The following is a 21452-nucleotide window of genomic DNA, read 5'->3' as shown; positions in this document are numbered from 1 at the left end:
GTGTTTTCACCACACATAAGGAGGTGATAACTATATGAGATGATGAATAACATTATTGGTAACAAATGTACTATTTAGGTGAGTGATGCTGATAATGGGAGAGGTTATGCATGTATGGAGTCAGGGCATATATGAGAACCTCTTTACTTTCCTCTGCATTTTTGGTAAAGCTAACACTCCTATAAAAATAAATCTTTGAAAAAAGGTAAAGGTAACTGATGAAGCCAAAAGTTAGTTCTTGCAAAGATCAACAAAATTGACAACCTTTAGACAGATGGACTGAGACAAAAAGAGAAGACTCACATTATTATGATCAAAAATGAAAGTGAGGGCATTATTAGCAATTCTACATAAATAGGAATAATTATAAGACAATACTAGGAACAGCTGTATACCAATGATTTGGATAGCCTAGATGAAGTGAATACATTCCTAGAAACAAAACCTACCAATACTGACTCATGAAGAAACATAAACCTCAGTAACCACCTGTGACTCATAAGGACCTTGAATCAGTCATCAAAAATTTCCCTACAGCTCTGGACCTGGTGGCTTCACTGGTGAATTCAACCAAATGTTTAAAGAATAAAAAACACAATCATCCCCAAAATTGAAGAGAAAGGAACACATCCTAACTCATTCTGTAAGGCCAGCATTGCCTCGATAACAAAGCTCAAGACACTACAAGAAAAGGAGACTACTGACCAGTATTTCTGATAAACATTGATGCACAAATCCTCAACAATATAGTAGCAGACTGAATTCAGCAGCACACTAAAAGAATTGTGACCAAGAGAGATTTATTCCTGGAATGCAAGGGTGGTTCAACATATGAAAAGAAGTCAACACCTCATTAAGGTAGAGGATAGAAATTACATGGTCATCTCAATAAATGCAGAAAAAGTAAATAATAACATTCAACACCTTTTCATGATAAAAAACATTCAATAAAGTAGGAAGACATGGGAGTTATCTCAAGATAATAAAAGCCATATATGAAAAACTCACAGTTAATATCATACTCATTGGTTAAAGCTTTTACTCTAATATCAGAAACAAAGCAAGGGTGCTTACTGTCTCCACTTCTTTTCAGTGAAATACTGGAAGTCCTGTTTAGCGTAGTTAGACAAGAAAAAGAAACAAAAGGCATCAAAATTGGAATGGAAGAAGTAAAACTATTCCTCGGCATAGATGAGTATGGTCTTATATATAGAAAGCCTCAAAGATTCCACACAAAAAATATTGCTAGAATGAGTTCAGCAAAGGTTACAGAGCCTTCAAAAAAATAAGTTGCATTTTTATCTCTGTGAACAATATGAAAAGGAAGTTAAGAAAATAATTTCATTTGCAGTCATATCCAAAGGATAAAATACTTAGGAATTAACTAGGAAGTGAAAGACTTGTAAACTGAAAAGTAGAAAACAATGGTGAAAAAAAGAAGACACAAATAAATGGCTATGTTTGACATATGTGTATGGATAGGAAGACTTAATATTGTTAAGATGTCAATACTACCCAAAGTGATCTATAGATTTAATGCAATCCCTATCAAAATCCTAAAAAAGTTTTGCAAAAATAGAAGAAACCATTCTAAATTTCATATGGAATCTCAGGGTATCCCAAATAGCCGAACAATATTGAAAAATAACAATTTTGGAGGGCTCAAACTTTCTGATTTCAAAACTTACTATAAAGCTACAGTAATCAAAACAGTGTGGTACTGAAATAAAGACAGACATATAGAGCAATAGAATAGAGAGCCTAGATATAAACCCTTGCATATATGATCAAATGGTTTTCAAGAAGGGTGCCAAGGGGCACCTGGGTGGCTCAGTTGGTTAAGCGTCCGACTTTGGCTCAGGTCATGATCTCGTGGTTCGTGAGTTCGAGCCTCACATCGGGTTCTGTGCTGGTAGCTCAGAGCCTGGAGCCTGTTTCAGATTCTGTGTTTCCCTCTCTCTCTGCCCCTCCCCTGTTCATTCTCTGTCTCTGTCTCAAAAATAATTAAAAACTATAAAAAAATTTTTTTAAAAAGAGTGCCAAGTCCATTCAGTGGGGACAGTACAGTCTTTTCAACAAATGGTTCTGAGAAAACTGGATATCTGTTTGCAAAAGAATGGAATTAGGTCCTTACCTAGCACTTTATACAAAATTAATTCAAAATGGATCAAAGACCTGAATGTATGAACGAAAACTATAAAACTCTTGTAAGAGAATATAGGGCAGAAGCTTCACAGATTTGGATTTGAGAATGAATTCTTGGCTTTAAGACCAAAGGTAGAAGTATCAAAAAATATATAGACAAATGGACTTAATGAAAATTTAAAACTTATATGCATGAAAGGACACAATTAGCAGAGTAAACGGCAACCTGCATAATATGAGAAGATATTTCCAAGTTATATGTCTGATGAAGAACTAATATTCAGAACATAGAGAGAACTCCTAAAAGTCAACAACAAAAGGCAAATGAACAAAGAACTTGAACTTTTCACCAAAAAAAATATATGAATGACCAATAGGTATGTGAAAAGATGCTCAAAATCCCTAATCATTAGAGAAATGCAAATCAAAACTACATTGAAATACCACTTCACATTCATTAGGGTGGCTACCATCAAAGGAAAAAAGAAAAGGAAAGGAAGGAAAAGAAAATGACAAGTGTTGGTGAGGATGTGGAGAAATTAAGACTTGTGCACTATTGGTGGGATTATAAAATGGTGCAGTCACTATGGAAAACGCTATAGATATTCCTCAGAACATTTGAAATAGAATTACCATATGATCCAGCAGTTTCACTTCTGGGTGTATATCTAAAAGACTTGAAAGCAAGATCTTAAAGAGGTATTGTAGTCACCATTTGTAGTCAGCTTTATTCACAGTAGTTAAAATATGGAAGGAACCCATGTGTCCATCAACAGATGAATGGATAAACAAAATGTGGTATATACATCCAATGGAATACTGTTTAGCTTTAAAAAGGAAGGAAATTATGACATAAACTATAACATCAGTGAACCTTGAGGATATTATGCTAGGTGAAATAAGCCAGTCACAATATGATAAATATGTATGATTTCACTTACATAAGGTATCTAGAGTAGTCAGAATTATACAGACAGAAAGTAGAATTGTTGCCAGAGGCTGTGGGAAAGCAGAAATGGGAAATTATTGTTCAGCAGGTATAGAGTTTCAGATTTGCAAGATAAAAAGTGTTCTGTAGGTGGACAGTAATGGGGGTTGCATAACAATACTGAATGTACTTAATAACACTGAACTGTGCATTAAACATGGTTAAGATGGGGCACCTGGGTGGTTCAGTCAGTTAAGCATCCAACTTCAACTTAGGTCATGATCTCATGGTTCGTGAGTTCAACCCCTGTGTCAGGCTCTGTGCTGACCATGTAGAGCCTACTATGGATCCTCTGTTTCTCTCTCTTTCTGCTCCTTGCTTGCTCACTCTCTCTCAAAAATAAACATGTTTAAAAATGAATAAAAATAGTTAAGATGGTACATACTAAATTATGTGTATTTTACTATAATAAGATTTTTTAAATTTATTCATGGACCCAAAGAATTTTTATGTGAGCTATACCTATTGATATTTATAATACTAGAAATTAAAAATGAGAAAATTAAAAAGTATATTAATTCATTTAAAATAACAATAATAGGGCATGGAGGTAGTTCAGTCGGTTAAGCATCCCACTCTTGATTTTGGCTCAGATTATGATATCACAGTCTTCAGATTGACCCCTGTGTCAGGCTTGGTGCCCTGCATGGAGTCTGATCAAGATTCTCTTGTTTCCTCTCCCTCTGCCCTTCCGCTTCTCACATGCATGCTCTCTCATGTACACTTTCTCAAAATAACAATTATAAACAACTACATACATTAACATTTTTTATGCAAAATGACTGTATTTTCCAAAACAGAAACAGTTTAGTAAAAAGAATGAAATTTTTCTATTTTTGTCATACTCTAGTGCCTGGGTTAGTAGAGATAGCTTCAGTAATTAATGTGTAAATATGCTCTTTGGTTGAAGTATATGAAGAAAATCTGACCTCGCTCACATTTATAGTTGGAAAAATAAAGAGAATTTTAATGGATTTTTCAAATAATTATGAATTGTCTTCTTTGATACTATACCAAAACTCACAAGTGATAGTTTTTTTTTATTTGCTATGTGGAATCTGAAACCATACCTTAGTTTCTCTTGAATTTTCAAGTGGATATTTTGTTGACACATGATTTTGTAACATTGTGTGCTTTATTCTTTAGACAATATTGATTCCCCAAGTCCTGCAGTTCTTCCAAATGTTGTCACATTTGATTATACATATAAGGAGAGTAATATTTGTTAATATCACTACCAGGCTTTTCACACATGTTCTTACGTTCATCCTTCTCTCCCTGCTGTTGTATATGGGTCCATTTCTACTGTCTCTGTTGTATGTAATTGTTAGATATATTTGGTCCTAGTTCTGATAAACTATTTTATAATTATGCTTTCTACTTTAAATTTTTTTTTCACTATATGAGTTCTGTTTTCTTTGTTTTATTCGTATCTGAGTCTTCTGGTAGTTAGGGAAATTTGGTTATTAATTTATTGTTAGAACATCCCCACATATTGCAGTCAGGGTTACATATGTCTCCTACTTGGGCTGAAAAAAGGCGTACTTCTGTTTCTCATTATCCTTGCTTCCTTTAGGTGATTTTCAGATTGAATGGCGAAACCACCATCTTTACTTCGTTATTTTTAAACCAACAATTCCAATATTTTTCTTAAACATTCTTGCTGTGAAACAATAATTTATGTATAATATATACAAAAAAGTGAATAAAACATAATATGCAGTTTGAGAAAATTATTTTAAGTGAACATTTATGTAAACACCAAAAGAATTAGATCTTTGAAATCACTGCAGAAATTTGAGGTACAAATCCTTAAACAATATAATTTAGGTTTGACTGGTTTTTCATTTTACATAAATGGAATCATATGGTATGTATATATGAGTTTATACCTGTTTTCTTTTGTTCAATAGTATATTTTAGGATTAAATGTTTTCTGTATTTCTCTGAGTCTCTCTCCTCTCGCTCCCTTTTATTCTGTCTGTCTCTGTGTGAAGTATTTCACTATCTGAATAGACTACAATTTTAAATCTGGTTTTTTTGTTGATAAATATTGGAATTATTTTCATATATGGGAAATTATAAACAGTGCTGCTATGAACATTTTTGAACATGTATTTCTGTAGGTTTTAAACCTGGGATTGCTGGATCATAGCATATGCATGTCTTCAGATTTATCATAATAGATGATGCCTGAGTTTTCCCATCAGCTCTGTATAAGCTCTGTTTGCTCCACATCCTTGTCAACACTTGATATTTTTAATTTCATTAAAATATTAATTTCCGGGGCGCCTGGGTGGCTTAGTCGGTTAAGTGTCCGACTTTCGCTTATGTCATGATCTCTCGGTTTGTGGGTTCGTGCCCCGCTTCGGGCTCTGTGCTGACTGCCAGCTCAGAGCCTGGAGCCTGTTTCAGAGTCTGTGACTCCCTCTCTCTCTGACCCTCCCCTGCTAACGCTGTCTCTCTCTGTCTCTCCTAGAAATAAATAAAACATTAAAAAAAATAAAATAAAATATTAATTTCCTTTTAATTAAAAGACTTTTTTAACTTTAGCCTTCCTGGGAGGGAAATATGTAGTAGTGCCTTTTGCAATTCTCTAATAATGTGATAGAGCAAATTTTCATTATGATTATAAGCCTTTTGTGTATGTGTGTGTATAAAATAACTTGGCACTATGTTACTTAGCTTTATAGAAGGCAAGGAAATACAGTATGTTAGCATTATAGCATCAGGTATGCAGTGCCATAGTTCAGCTACCCATGAACTGAACCATCAGTTGCAAGATGGTTAAGTGTGGACTACTCTGGTTTATAAGATACATACTCTTGTATGCTTGTACGTTTAACCATTAGATCCCTCAAGGGACACATGTAATTACCAGAATCACTATAAGCACAAGGAAGCTGTGGCCTTTGTTTTTCAATAGGCATTTATAGTTTACTGACTGGCTTCCAAATGTAGATGCAGTTCACCAAGCTGGGGTCATTTTTACAATAAATAATGTTGCCTGGTAACAAACTTGACCTTTCATGTTGATCTTCATCCAGTATTTTTCTGTGGGAACATTGCTAGAAGGTAAACTTGAGGTCATTTCCTCATAAAGGTCTTAAGTCTTTTCGTTAACCCTTCCTCCCTGGAAATAATTGGTATCTTTATAAATTGTGTCTTCTAATCCATGGATATGGTATATTTCTTTATTTCTTTAAGATTCCTTTATTTTCTCATAGTAAAGCTTGATAGTTTTTTACTAATGCTAATGCACATTATTTGTAGATTTATTCCTTAGTTACTTTTTTTTACACCACTGTGAATGGTCTTAAAATTTTTAATTTCTAACTGCTTTTATTGGTATATAGGAATGCAGTTGGTTTTGTACATTGTTTTTTGTACACAGTAATTTAAATTCTCATATTCATTCTAATAAATTATCTGTAGATTCTTTTGGATTTTCTGTGTACTTAATTATATTATTTGCAAATAATGTCACTTTTATCATTTTGGTTCTTTTACAGTATTTACAACATTATATCTTTTTCTGGCCTTAATAAACTAGCTAAGACCTCCAATACAATGGTGAATAAAAGTGGTGATAGATTTCCAGGCTCAAAGGGAAAACCTTAAATATTTCATCATTGAGATATTTGCTGAAGATTCTACAAGTTAAGGAATCCTGTTACTACTACTTTGCTAGGACTATTTTATAGAATATAGATGGACATTACATTTTGTTAGATGTTTTTCTGTATCTATTTAGATGATTATATCTACACAGTTTCTCCTATCATCTGTTAATTTGGCAAGTTACCTCAGTAGATTTGCTAATGTTAAGTCAAATATGCATCCTTGGGTAATTGTTCAGTTTGTTCAGTTTATAAATTGCTAGGTTCAGTATGCTAATATTTTTATTAACACTTTTGCCTCTATATTCATGACAGGTTTTCCTGTAATTCTGTCTTTTTCTATTGAGTTTTGGTATCGGGGTTTGCTAAGATCATGAAATGAGTTGGAAAATAAATTCATTTTTCCTATTCTCTGGAAGAATACGTGTAATGTTGGACATACTTCTTCCTTGAATGTTTCGTGGAACTTACCAATAAAACCAACTGAAACTTTGTTTATAGGAAGGCTTTTAATTACAAATTCAGTTTCTTTAATAGTTACAAAAACTATCCAGGCTTTCCATCTCTTCTAGCTATGCTTTTCTAGGAATTTGTTTTCTTCTTTTTTTTCTTATTCAGTCACATTAGAGGGTTAGTTGATTTTGTCATTTCAAAGTAGCAACTTTTGACTTTCTTGATCTTTTTTATTGTATGCGTGTTTCCAATTTCACTATTTTTTGTTCTCATTTTTATTTTATTTTTTCTACTTTTGAGGGTTGACAGGTGTAAATTGCTATTTGGGAGTCTACCAAAGGTGCAGCTCTGCCTCTCAGTTCACTCTTCCAGAGCAACCATTACAAAAGCAGCCATGAGAGCTTTGCCCACACTCTAGTTATCTAGTTTCTTCAAGGTCTTTGTTTGAGGATAGTTGTTTGATGTATCTTAGAATGTTTTCTAACATTTTGTTCAGCTTTTTAAAAATTGTGTTCATTGTCGCCTGGGTGGCTCAGTCGGGTAAGGGTCCAATTCTTGATTTCAACACAGGTCATGATCTCACCGTTCTTGAGCATTCTTGAGTTCAAGGGCCACGTCGGGCTCTTGGTTGACAGCTCAGAGCCTACCTTGAGATTCTCTGTCTCCCTCTCTCTCACTGACCCTCCCCTGCTCAGAATCAGTAGTAGAGAGACCAAAATGTCCTACAGTTTTAGGAATAGTAGTATATATTTCACTGCTCTGGACTGACTTAGTTCTAGTTCTACTTCTAACCAATGTTCTAAGGTCCAAAGAGGGGCACCTGGGTGTCTCAGTTGGTTGAGTGTCCACCTTGAGCTCAGGTCATGATCTCGTGATCTGCAGGTTCTAGCCCTGAGTTGGGCTCTGTGCTCACAGCTCAGAGCCTGAAGCCTGCTTTGGATTCTGTGTCTCCCTGTCTCTCTGCCTTCCCCTGCTCGCGCTCTCTCTCTCTCTCTCAAAAATAAACATTAAAAAAATTTTTAAATAAATAAAATCAGAGCATGGACAAATGGTTTTATTAACTAAGTACTCCTAAAGTTTAAAATGCTTGAATCATTTGCCTTTTTGGAGTCAATTAATTTAATATACACTGGGCAGTGTATATTAAAGTCAGTAAGCTTTGAAAAAGGTAAGAAGTAAACTAAGTAAACTAGTAAACTACTAGTCTCAGGAAACTTACACTTTCTGCTGAGGTCCTATAGCTCCATTATCTTGAAATGTGAAATGCATGTTGGTTAAGAGCACAGGCTCTAGAGTGGGAAAACCTTGGTATAGATTCTAACTCCTTTCCTTTTTAGCTGCATAACTTCAATTTCCTCAACTGAAATTGGGAATAATAGCACCTATCACAAAGGAATTGTGAAGATTAAATGAGCTAATCCATGTAAAGGTTTTAACATTGCCTGTGGGACATAGTAAGTGCTCAGAATATACTGTATGGATTAATGAAAAATTAATAAGTCTTTTTGTAGAGGGAAGAAATAACATATTGTAGTAAAAATTCTATATGAGAGTCATAGGAATATCAAAAATTCCTACTGACTGAAGTTGGAAAGATTTCACGTGCAGTAGTCTTTTAAAAAAACATTTTTAAAGTTTGTTTGTTTGTTTATTTATTTATTTATTGAGAGAGAGGGAGAGTGCAAGCCAGGGAAGGGCAGAGAAAGAAGGAGAAAGAGAGAATCCCAAGTAGGCTCCACACTGTCAGTACAGAGCCTGATGTGGGGCTTGAACTCACAATCTGGGAGATCATGATCCAAGTTGGAAATTAAGAGTCGGATGCTTAACTGACTGAGCCACCCAGGCGTCCCTCTTGTGCAATATCTTGAAGGTGGAGTGGAATTGTAGCAGGTGTACTTGGGACAGAAGATACTCCAAAATGGGGTGACAATCTGTATGATCACAGACAGGAAGTAGGGGACCTGGGGTTAGGGAGGAAACCATAGTGATTCTGTAGAATGATGAATCATCCTAGAGAGTAGATACATTGAAAAAGATTCAGGATTCACTCCTCAAAAGTATTTTGATGTCATTTTGTGTGTTTAAGAGTTTTTAGAAACTTTGACCTGTGCTTCAAGAAGATTGTTGCTATGGCAACGAATCAGATAAAGGAGAATTTTGAAAGATGGAAGTCCTGTTAGGAAGATTTTGCAATAGCTAGAGAAAAGAAGATAGGATATAGCAATGGGATCAAAATTTCCTATGAATTACTAATAAGGGATGATAGGAGAAGGAGGAGGTCAAAGCTCATTGTGAAATTAAAAGTCTAGATAATTGGGACAATAGCAGTATCATTTATAAACAATGAAAATGAAGCAGGTTGTAAGGAAAGATTATAATTATGGTTTTGAACATATTGAGTTTGAATTTTATATGGCAGGAAGGACAGCCAGCTGGAAATGTCAACTTGAGATAGTTTGAACTATAAATGTATATTTGGGAATCATCTGCATGGAAGTGATAGTTGAAATCCTGGGAGTGAATCAGCTCAAAGTGTGGAAAGAGAAAAAAATTATTTAGAGCAATACCTAGAGCACTGATACATGTGCTTGTATCAGTGGAAGAGGAGGAAAGAGCAAAGAGAAAGCAACTGTAGTGAGAGGGGTAGAGCAGAAAAAATGGAATTGAATTTTCTTGCAGCTATTAAAATTTAGGAATTTTTGTAACAAGTTATTTGACTAGGTTTTCTGAAAGCATTTGTCTTGCCATTGATAGCAAGAGTAACTAGGTGGCCTTACTATCTTTTATATGTAAAATGCTATGTTAACAGAAACAATGCATTAAAATTATCTGTACTAGGACACATCATTGTTAAGTGAAATATTAACAATTGTTAAGTGTTTCACTTAACAGTGGTTTCAAGTCCTATTTCCTCTTTACTGTAATGTTTTCAAATTGGCTCTGTAATCATGATGATTGACATCTATTTGTAGTTTTTGGTTAAGCTGAGATTGATACAGTTTCATCCATATAGTAGCTTGATGTAGAGAGAACTGGAAGGATTACCTAATTAAGCAGACCAGTTCATCAAAATCAATCAGATTCTGATTAATCTGATTATAAAGTTATAATGAGAATGGTTCTTAGAAATTTCCTCTCATACATAAAAAAGATAATTGTAATATCTGTGTTTTACTTTCCCATTATGTTAAATAAAGACATCTTCTCATACATCTGGTCACTGCATAAATAAAATAAAGAACTTTTATTAAAGAATTGTTCCAACATCTGAAAGTTTGGTTCTACTATTAATGACCAGATTTTGGTGTCTTCCTTTCTTTGGAAAGCATTAAATTAGAGTCACTCAGAGCTGCTTTTTTCACCAGACTCATAAAATATCTTAGATACAATGCCAAGAATTCCAAGTACTCCATTTTGCACATAAAGTATCAAGATTATCTTCCATTTAAAGCTTTGTTTGCAAAAATATTTTTCACTAATCTTGAAGAAATTCATGGCCTTTGAAGTTTCCAAAAGACCCTCAAAAATAGGAATTCAGTAATTGTAATTAACATTTACTGAGTTGTTTCTGTGTGCCATACATTGTGCCAAGTGTTTTGTCTGCATCTGTTTTCTTTAGCAGCATTTATTGAGTTCCTGCTGACCCTTAGGATAAGCTAATAAAACAAACTAAGACTCCTGTCTTCATAGACCTTTTCTGTAGTGAGAATGGACAAAGTAATAAGCAGTAAGCATGACCCATAAGCATATTTTGGTAATAACCAAAATAAAGTATATGGACCATGGGATCAGGAGTGTGGGGTTGAGGTTGAATAATGGAGATGGGTTGTATTATTAAACAGAGTTGTTAGAACAGGCATAATGAAAATGGTTGCATTGGAGTTAACCATGCAGATATCTGACAGGAGAACATCCAGGCAAATGGAACAATCTGTACAAAGATGCTAAGGTGAGCTATGTCTTGGGTATTCAAGGAAAAGAAAAGAGGTTAATATGGTTCAAAGTGCTCAAGGAGAGAGTGGTAATGAGCAATAATGGGTGGGAGGAAGGGGAGGGAGTACTGTTACTACAATGACACTATGAGATAGGTACCATAGAGAAATAAAGAAACCCACCCATTAGGAGCCAGCTATAGCAAGAAACAAGCAACTACATTCATTCATATCCTGAAGGCTTTGAAATTATTTAAGTGCTTATATCTTTAGGACTCTCTGCAAAATAATAGATGAAAGATCAGCTGTTTTGAAGTGGATGATTTATTGTACAGTGCTTCTTCTTCAGTTTTCTTTCTCTGCAACCAATATGACCAGTTATAGGGCTTGTAATTTCATCAAAGTTTCTTCATTTACATATGATTTCTTTTTCTTGGCAGTGTAGCAAGCATCCCTGTGAAGATATGTTTAATTCAAGGGTTTTGTGTTAGGGTAAATCCAAAGTTTAGCTTAGTTCTTCTAGCCTTTTCATATTGAGCCTTCTTAGAAACAAGGATATATTCATAATCAGAATGACATGATATGTTTTCCCTAATTCTTACAGAAAGCCACTCTAGATTGTAGCATAATGATAATGACTTTTGTACATTTACCTGTCTCCATGCTGATGATGATTGGAATGAATCATTGTAATAATAGTTGCAGATTATCTGGCCTATGTACTTATTACTCATACTTGAAACAAAACAATATCTTAATAATATAATTTGATACAGAAAAACATTTTACTAAAGACAATCCTTTAAATAATAGAAAGTCTAAGAAAAAAATGTGTTTGTACCCAGTTCATTGATCCCCCTACCTCACCCATGGACTATTCTCCACTCTATTCCCAGGTTAAGTGACTAGAATGATTTAAAAATCACAGTGGAAAGTCACCATTAGATGAAAAGATATTTAATAGTTCATTTTTGTACATGTCAAATTGGTGTCGTTAAAAGAACTATTAATCTAAAGTAAATACTTTATTACATTAGCAATTCCATTTTTACCTACCTCTTCTTAGTAAGTAGAATTGAACCTAAATTATTGAATTTTATGGCATGTGTATTTTTCCACATTTACTTTGTATAGGTGATTTCTTAATGAAGAGCCCTTTGTAACATTGGCTTATATAAGAATTTGTTAATATGGTGGTTAATAAAAATATATTTAAAATAAGAAATTACATCTTTGGTGTTTCTTAGGTTTTTCACAGGAGCAGTGAATGCATAATCTTAATTATGTGGAGTTGATTTTAATTATTTGGCACTAACATGCTTTTGTCAAGTGGGGGCATCATTGGTCTTTCCTTAAGTAAGCTTTGTAGGAAGAATGGTTTGCATGTTAAACTTAAGTGATATTAGGGGTAAATAATCATCCTCCTTTCACCTTATTTTCAAGGGCCCCTATTTTATGTTTGTCATCAGCACTCCTAACTGTTAGCAAGATTTAAAGTCCACAACGTTACAATTACTATCACAAAATGTGGTTATTACTTGGAAAAGAAAGTGACTTGGTTTTAAGAATAATAAAAGTTTAGGATGGAAATCTTAAGTAGTTTTTTTTTTTTTTTGGTCATTATTGTTTTAAATATATAAACAAGTGGAAAACCAAGTATATGCTTAAGATTTCACACACACACACACACACACACACACATACACACACCCTTAACTGACCTACAAAAGTAGCTATCAGTGGTAATTAGAAGATATTTTGAGCAAATCCAGATTACATACTATTGTGTGCTGTTGCTACCAATGCCTGACTGTTGCTAATAACTCTAATCTATTTTGTCATCATTAAATTTATATAAGAAATATGTTTGAGTATGATTATCATTTTGCTATCAAAAATATGATTACTGAATTTAAAAAAACTTAATAGGATCTTGATCTTTCCACTGCTAACAATTTGTGCTACAGGTAGACTTCAAAATACATTATTTTAATCTAGTCAAAAAGGAACTATATTTGTCCAAGATTGTATTTGAGGAGAATTTTTTAGGGTATAGCAGTTACACAGATATTCAGACTTAAGTATTTAAATACTTTAATATAATGTTTCCATCAGTATAGCTCTTGGCTTGTTCTTATGTATGAGTTTAAAATCTTGCATATCTACATCCTTGTCAGGCAAATGCCATAGGCTAAAACTGAAGATAATAACTTAAGATTCATGTCTCCTTTTTGCAGGTTACAGTTGTCTTGAATTGACATTTTTGAAGGACCTAAACTGACTTCAAAGGGTTTAAATGATCTACTTAGGTCAATTAATGTTAATTTTCATCTTTCATTAAATTATTTTAATGTTTTTCTCTTTTCCTTTTTTTCTAGCCAAGTCCTATACCAAGTCCTGTTTTGGGGCGAAAGCCAAATGCTAGTCAGTCATTGCTTGTATGGTGCAAAGAAGTTACAAAAAACTACCGGGGAGTGAAAATCACCAATTTTACTACATCATGGAGAAACGGTTTATCTTTTTGTGCAATATTACACCACTTTAGACCAGATTTAATGTAAGTAAAAACATTTTCCATTCCCTATAAATGTTTTATAGATAATAGTTTCTTTAAAAACATAAATAATTTCCCTTTTTTAAAGTTGATTAGTTTATTTATTTGTGAGCTATGTGCACAGATGAGGGGCAGAGAAAGGGGGAGAGAGAATCCCAAGCAGGCTCCGCACTTTCAGTGCAGAACTCAATGTGGGGCTCAAATTCACGAACCGTGAGATCATGACCTCAGCTGAAATCAACAGTCAGATGCTTAACTGACTGAGCCACCCAGGCGCCCCAAACATAAATAATTTCATTAATACATGTTCTGAAATAGTTGACTTTTTCTTTATTACTTATACCTTTTGATTTTGAGAAAAGTGTGCCAAAAAGAAAAGTTCTCCCTTCTTGATGCCTAAAACCAATCTTCTCTTTAAAAAAAAATTTTTTTCTTCTTAATCTCATACAAATAACTGACTTTAAATTATTATGAAAATTGTGTTACTGTTGAAATTAGATGAGACATATAAGCCCGTAGCTCTTTGTACATTGACAACAAGGGATTACCTCATGGTATGTTTGGTTGTCAAGACGGGTCTCTGGTGCCCTGCCTTAACTTCTCTCTTAGATGTAAAGCTTCGGGCAATGAAACAGTAATCACTGTTTTTATTTATTTATTTATTTCCTTAATTTTCCACAGTATTAGTTTTGTTGATTGAACTGCTGTGAAATTGCTAGTTACTCTTTGGTATTATTGAATGTCAAGTTTTTAGATTCAGTTTGTTTTAAAAGCAGCTGTTTTTATCAAATACTGTGTGTACCTACTGTGCCATTTTCTCCCTCAGTGACTACAAGTCTCTGAATCCTCAAGATATTAAAGAGAACAACAAAAAGGTAAGAATTGCCAAGGAAAAAAAAAACATAGCTTCAAATTTGGCTTTTCTGCAGCTTTTATTGATTTAGGAAGAGTGAGGTTGTGTTGTAAGGTCATAACTGCAGCTCACAGAAAGAAGATAGCCTGCTTCTTGCAGTTCAAGTTAGTATGCATGGTTTACTGTGGGTTGTCATGGCCTTTAAAGATCACAAGTACCAGACTGGCATCAGATTTTAATGTGTATGGACTTCATTAACTGTTAAATATTTGTTAAAGCATATTGTTTTTATTCAAGATTTCACTTTTAAAAAGTTCACCCAAAACTCTTGTACCATAAAGTTTAGAAAAATCTCTTGGGGGAGAATGTGGGCAGGCAAGTGTGTAATAAAGAAAGCATATATTCCTAGAAGCAAAAAGATACGAACATTGGGGTTTGTTTTGTTTTGTTTTGTTTTTCATTTTCTGGTAAACTGTAGAGTTTTTCCACATAATTAATTAGCATACTGAGGTCAGAGCTTCCTAACTGCTGTGCAGGGGGATATTGATTATTTCAGCCTTCAGGGTAGCTATATGGGGCTGAGTTACCCAGAGGCTGCTGGGCCAGCTGACTGGGGTTGCAGGCTAACTCAACTATTTACCCCAGTGCACAGTATTACAATCATATATGTGCACTGTGACATGAGAAATGAGGGAAGCACTAACTCAACACACAGTAGGTACTCAAGTGTTTTTTGTACTGAATTGAATTCTTCAACTGAGACCTGACCTGACCTTCAACTCAATGTCTGAGAATACATTATTGCCTTAGAATAGGAGTTCTTAATCTGGGAGCTATGAATAGAATTCGGAGAATTCTTGAACATGGCTAGGGAGAAATGTATTTTATTATCGTAATTCTTTAAATGAAATTTAACATTTCCTTTAATTATGAATTTAGACAACACACCACTTTAGCATTAGCCATGCCTAAGACTTTATCACCTTAAAAATCTCAGATATATTGGTATCACATTGCAGCTGCGATTGTAATATCTACAAATATCTTTTAAGCTCATCACTTCTTCACAATTACAGTTGTTAATTCATTCACTGAAAGTATACATATTGCTGTTTCTCAAATTCCGTCTTACTATAATAATTTTTACTGTTTTATTTTTCATATAATTGTTGTCTTCTGTAATTCTATGTATTTTATAAACATACAGCATTATTCTGAGAAGGGGTGTATTGCCAAAAGGCTTCATAGGACAAAGTGATTAATAATAATAACCTCTGGTCTAAAGTTTTTGGTCTACTTTAAATCAGATAACTAAAACCACCAAGCAGTGTTAAAAAAAAAAATGGAATCTTGACAGAGGTTCAGTTAACAGATGAGAATGTAATTCAACAATGTTTTGCTTTTATTGCCACCTAAACCCAAAAATTTATATTGTCATTAAAAAAAAACCTTTACAATTACATAATGCTGGCCCTAGAGAAATACATTTTAAAACTGTCAGTTTTTTTTTATTGAATATGCCACCAAAAAAGGTAATCTTAAAATATGAGTGTATATTTCCTTATAGAAATCACATCTCGGATGGGTATGCCATAGAGCAGGTCATTCTCATGAATTATTTCTTGCATAACTTGGGAGAGCTTGTGTCTATCAAAGAAATACCTGTTTTCATCAATTAAATTATATCTTTCAATATGAAAGTTCTATGCCTCTGTTTTTTTGCATTTGAACAAAATACTAAGCTAATTTAAATGCAGATAAAAGCATAAAATAGAGCATATTATTTTTATAAAGTGAAGCTTTTAAATTACTCTTGGAAATTTTGAAAAGGAAACATTGGTGATTTTACCTGGTTATGCATTTTTAAGAGTATGGAGATTTGCCTTAAGGCTTAGGTCATACTTCTTTACATAATTTTTTCAGGACTTTAGTAATGATGAGCAAACCGTGGGTTTAAATATTACTATATAGAGAAGAATATCCTATTAAATTTTTCTCAAATCTTCTAGGGTAGATAATCATGGCTTTTTGAAAAGATTTTAATTTAGATGGTCCTATTCATTGCACAATTGAATAAATAATTGTTATACAGTCTTTGCTTTTCATCACTTTGCAACTTCCTACCTGATCTCTACATTGAGTATCAGCTGCTACCTGCAGATTTATTTCCGGCTTCACACAATTCTTCCTGATAACCCCATCTGCCCTTGATTGGACTTAAAGGAGCATAAGAAACAATGCCTGTGTCTTAAGTTCCATGCAGATGTAAAACATAACTGGCAATGACTCCTCCTTACCAATTAAATAACATCTAGGAATGAATAAGACCATTTTCTTTGAAAGACCTCTTTTTTTCCTCCACACACAAACAGCTGAGAAGACAGGTGATTGACCACAGCAAAAGAGGTTAACCTAGGGGAAGATTCCTTTATTAAGTCTTGACCTCGCTTACAAGAAACCCAGTTTGTTTTTAAATGTTTTTTTTAGTGCAGTTAGTGTGCATAAAATGAATTGCTACATGAAGCAAAACACCAGCAGGAGATTCCCCACAAGGAAGCTAATCATTTTCCCAGGTCTGTAAAAAGTGCTGAATAAAAAAAGGTATTTACCTGTGACATATGATCTTAACCAGTATGTCAGTGTTTTAGATAATTGGGAAATGTTTAGAATACTGCCTGTGGTGCTTTTCATGATGGTCTGCAATTGATGTCTGTCAATCAAGTTGTCAAGACACATGAGGAGGAAAATGACTTTAATTTTCCTAAAACATGTAAAATAACAAACAGGCCTAAACATGCACACCAACTGAGCCATTCTCTTGAGTAAATATTTTGAGGTACCTATATTATAAAACACAGTGCTGTGAAAATGAAGAGGTTTTAATATTGCAATTTATTTTTCATTTTCTTTCTTACTTATTCCACAACATTTTTTAAACTCCAGGAAGACTATGAGATGAGGATTAAATTCAAAGGTAGAAATGCTCTTTAATATGTAAGTGCAAAAGACTAATTCCTTCTAAACTGTTACATAATTTCCTAACCTTTATTTTAAGAAAAACTTTGAGTTATGATCCTACATCTAGGTTGTTACAAAGACTAGACATTTTATATTCCAAAGTGAGAGTAAGAGAGGGTCCTTACTTTTTACAAGAGTATATCTGAACCTTTAGGCATATTTTTAATGCTTCCTAGCAACACAGTGCTGTTTTCAGGGGTTAGTTCAGGATAGTAATAATTAATTGTAAATTGAGAAACAGCTTTGATTCTTCAAAACTAGAAAAACCTGATGTGCCACAGTCATTTTAAAGGTTAACAAAAATAATACAATGCAGCCTCACATTCTCAACTAGGTTGTACTACTCAAAACATTTCATTCTTTACAAAATGGATGAAGTGAAAATGCAATCACCCTTCTCATTATGAAAATCAGTCCTAATTGGGCATTTTAAAAGTGTTTCTATGTTTTTGGGCTCAAAATAGCACTTACTTGTATTTTATACCAAGTAATCTAGGATTTTGTTCTTTGGGGATATCTAGCGCTACTTTTTCTTCACAAATTACTGCATGTACTTGAACATGGTAAAGACAGATTGATAGAAATGATAAAGCTCCAGATTAATTATTATTTCTTTATACCTTAGTTCCTTATTAAAAATTGATTCTAAGGGTTTTTTTTGTTTTAATTCTCACTTTTACTTATTTATTGGAGGAGAACATTTCAGTTATTAATAAAGAATTTTTTTTCTTGCATCTATCCCACGTTTACAAAGTTTGGACATGAAATTTTGTTCTTTCTTGAAGCGCTAATGTTAGTAACGTAATATACCCTCCAACAACAACAACAACAACGAAATTCTTTAAAATTTTGCTTTTTCTTAGGGTAACTAAGCTTTATTTTTATAACTTTATTATTAAAGTGTAATTGACATATAACCTATCAGTTATAGGTGTACAACATAATGATTCAATATATTGTAAAATGATCACCACAGTATTTCTAGGTAATATCTGTTCTTTTACTATTTTAAAATGAAAGGGTTGTTTAAACTATTCAATATATCTTTGTTTTTCCTTTCTTTGAAGGCATATGATGGATTTGCCAGCATAGGAATTTCCCGGTTGTTGGAACCTTCTGATATGGTTTTATTAGCAATCCCTGACAAGCTGACTGTTATGACTTATCTTTATCAAATCAGGGCACATTTCAGTGGCCAAGAGCTGAATGTTGTCCAGATAGAGGAAAACAGCAGTAAAAGCACATATAAAGTTGGAAACTATGAAACGGATACAAATAGTTCTGTTGATCAGGAAAAATTTTATGCAGAGCTTAGTGATCTGAAACGGGAGCCTGAAATGCAACAGCCTACCAGTGGAGCAGTAGACTTCTTGTCGCAAGATGACTCTGTATTTGTAAATGATAGTGGGGTTGGAGAGTCAGAAAGTGAACATCAGACTCCTGATGATCATCTTAGTCCAAGCACATCCTCCCCTTACTGTCGCAGGACTAAAAGTGACACAGAACCCCAAAAGTCCCAGCAGAGCTCTGGAAGGACTTCAGCATCCGATGACCCTGGAATATGTTACAATACAGACTCAATCCACGCACAAGTTTTGTTAGGCAAGAAGAGACTCCTGAAAGTGGAGACCTTAGAATTAACTGACTTATATGTTAGTGATAAGAAGAAGGATGTGTCTCCACCCTTTATTTGTGAGGAGACAGAGGAACAAAAGCTTCCGACTCCAGAAATCAGTAATAACTTGGAGAAGGAAAAATTAGAGAATTCTAGACCCTTAGAATGCAGATCAGATCCTGAATCTCCTATCAAAAAACCAAGTTTATCTCCCACTTCCAAACTTGGATACTCATACAATAGAGATGCAGACCTTACAAAGAAAAAACGTACTTCCCTGAGGCAGACAGAGTCTGATCCAGATGCTGATAGAACCACTTTCAATCATGCAGATCATTCCACAAAAACAGTCCAGGTAAGTGAGTTAGGATGATGATTTCCTATATTTAGTAAATAATTATTCTATTTTTTTGTGTGTTTATATACCACTTTAAAATACTACAACTGATTAAAGGTAAAGTATAATTTCCCATTGTATAAAAACCTAAAATATACCTGTGCTTCATTTAAAGTTTATGATATAATAATTTAAGCCTACAAATAAATCCAAATTTGAAGATTGAACAATAAAGAATATTACCTTTTCAAATCAAAATATTATTTACCTATAAAAACAGAACATTTCATTGTAAGAATAAGTCAAATATATTCCACACTATTCCGTATGGTAGGAATATCATTCTGAAAATACATAATGCTAAGTTAAATACTTCCCATTTAAAGTATTTTCTTCAGATATTTTAGTTACATTGTAATTGATATTTTCAGCCCATTGTTACTTGTGGCTAAAAATTCTGGTAACATCCCAGTTTCTCTCCATGAGGGGAATATGACGCAGATTTGACCTTACAATATTCACTATATTTAGTTGAATCTCTGGCACCATCAATTATAAGATATACCATTATTTTATGTACCAGAAAGAAAGGAAAACATTGGCAGAAAACTAGGATAAATGGTTTTCTTATCACATAGAAATTTTATTTTATACCTACTGAATGAATTTTTTTCTTTTTTAATGTTTTATTTATTTCTGAGAGAGAGAAAGACAGTGTGAGCAGGCGAGGGTCAGAGAAAGAGGGAGACACAGAATCTGAAGGGCTCTGAGCTAGCTGAGAGCACAGAGCCCGACACAGGCTCGAACCCACGAACCATGAGATCATGACCTGAGCCGAAGTCAGACGCTTAACCGACTGAGCCACCCAGGTGCCCCTTAATGAATTTTTTTAAACTTATTCAAGCACGGATTTTTTTCATCATATAACACTCTTATGTAAACGTAAAATAGTTTAAGCCAAATAAATTTGTTAAGATATAACTGGTTTAGAATTAGAATTTAGAATCGACTCTTGTGGATCACTTTTTTTTTGATTTGGAGTTGTGGTGTTCCCGTTTCTCCACACGGCATTACCCTCTGTGCCATCCAAAGCATGATGTTACAGCGCTGGTTCTCCAGGTATGACCTGGGAACCCTGGGGCTCTCCTAACCTCTTTCAGAGCCCTTACGGTTGAGACTCTTTTCATTGTAATAATAGAACTTTTACCTTTTTCACTTTTGCTTTCTCACAAGTGTACGGCAACGTTTTCTGGAGGCTATGTGATTTGTGATAATCACAAAAGATTGAATACAAAAGTTGATAGGAGAATCCAGCTGCCTGCTATTAAGCTAGATATTATAGAGATTTCTAAAAATTATAAAATAATGCTATTCTCACTTTTTTAAGTACTGTTTTTTGTTACAATATGTTAACATCTAAGGGGTTCATTATAGTTATTTCTAAATGAATATATAAGCACTTTTAACATTTCTCTTTTAATTTAAATGCTACATATAGGGACGCCTGGTTGGCTTAGTTGGTTAAGCGTCCGACTTTCACTTAGGTCATGATCTCGCGGTTCGTGGGTTCGAGCCCCGCGTCGGGCTCTGTGCTGACTGCCAGCTCAGAGTCTGGAGCCTGTTTCAGTCTGTGACTCCCTCTCTCTCTGACCCTTCCCTGCTCATGCTGTCTCTCTCTCTTTCTCCTAGAAATAAATAAAACATTAAAAAAAAATAAATGCTATGTATAAATAAATAAATAAATATAACACATAAATGAAAGCTTTTTGAGATCCTCAATAATTTTTGAGCACATGAAGGTATTCTGAGACCAAAATGTTTGGAACTTTTGAATACAGCATTCCTCTACAGTTGTCTCTGGGGTTTTCTTCTCACTAATACTGACTGATGATAGCATTTTCTTGACCTTATCAGAAGGCTCCAGAATAAGGCTTTCG

At 34.0% G+C, this 21452-nt stretch overlaps 1 protein-coding gene across 1 annotated transcript in view; it reads left to right on the top strand.

Annotated features, from left to right (window-relative positions):
• The window catches only part of EHBP1 (EH domain binding protein 1), a gene marked incomplete at its 5' end in the record, with an annotated part of 199053 nt that overhangs the window by 84460 nt on the left and 93141 nt on the right, over positions 1-21452 (top strand). Inside the window, 3 exons of the mRNA XM_039243181.1 lie at positions 13517-13695; positions 14519-14567; positions 18631-19533. Of these exons, the coding sequence (XP_039099112.1) occupies positions 13517-13695; positions 14519-14567; positions 18631-19533 (1131 nt within the window). The remainder of the gene's footprint in view (positions 1-13516; positions 13696-14518; positions 14568-18630; positions 19534-21452) is intronic.

This window comes from Hyaena hyaena, unplaced genomic scaffold, assembly GCF_003009895.1.
Source record: "Hyaena hyaena isolate Hyena2069 unplaced genomic scaffold, ASM300989v1 scaffold_224, whole genome shotgun sequence".
Taxonomy (NCBI): domain Eukaryota; kingdom Metazoa; phylum Chordata; class Mammalia; order Carnivora; family Hyaenidae; genus Hyaena; species Hyaena hyaena.
The sequence above is the reverse complement of the archived record's forward strand: the minus strand, read 5'-3'. Positions and strand labels throughout refer to the sequence as shown.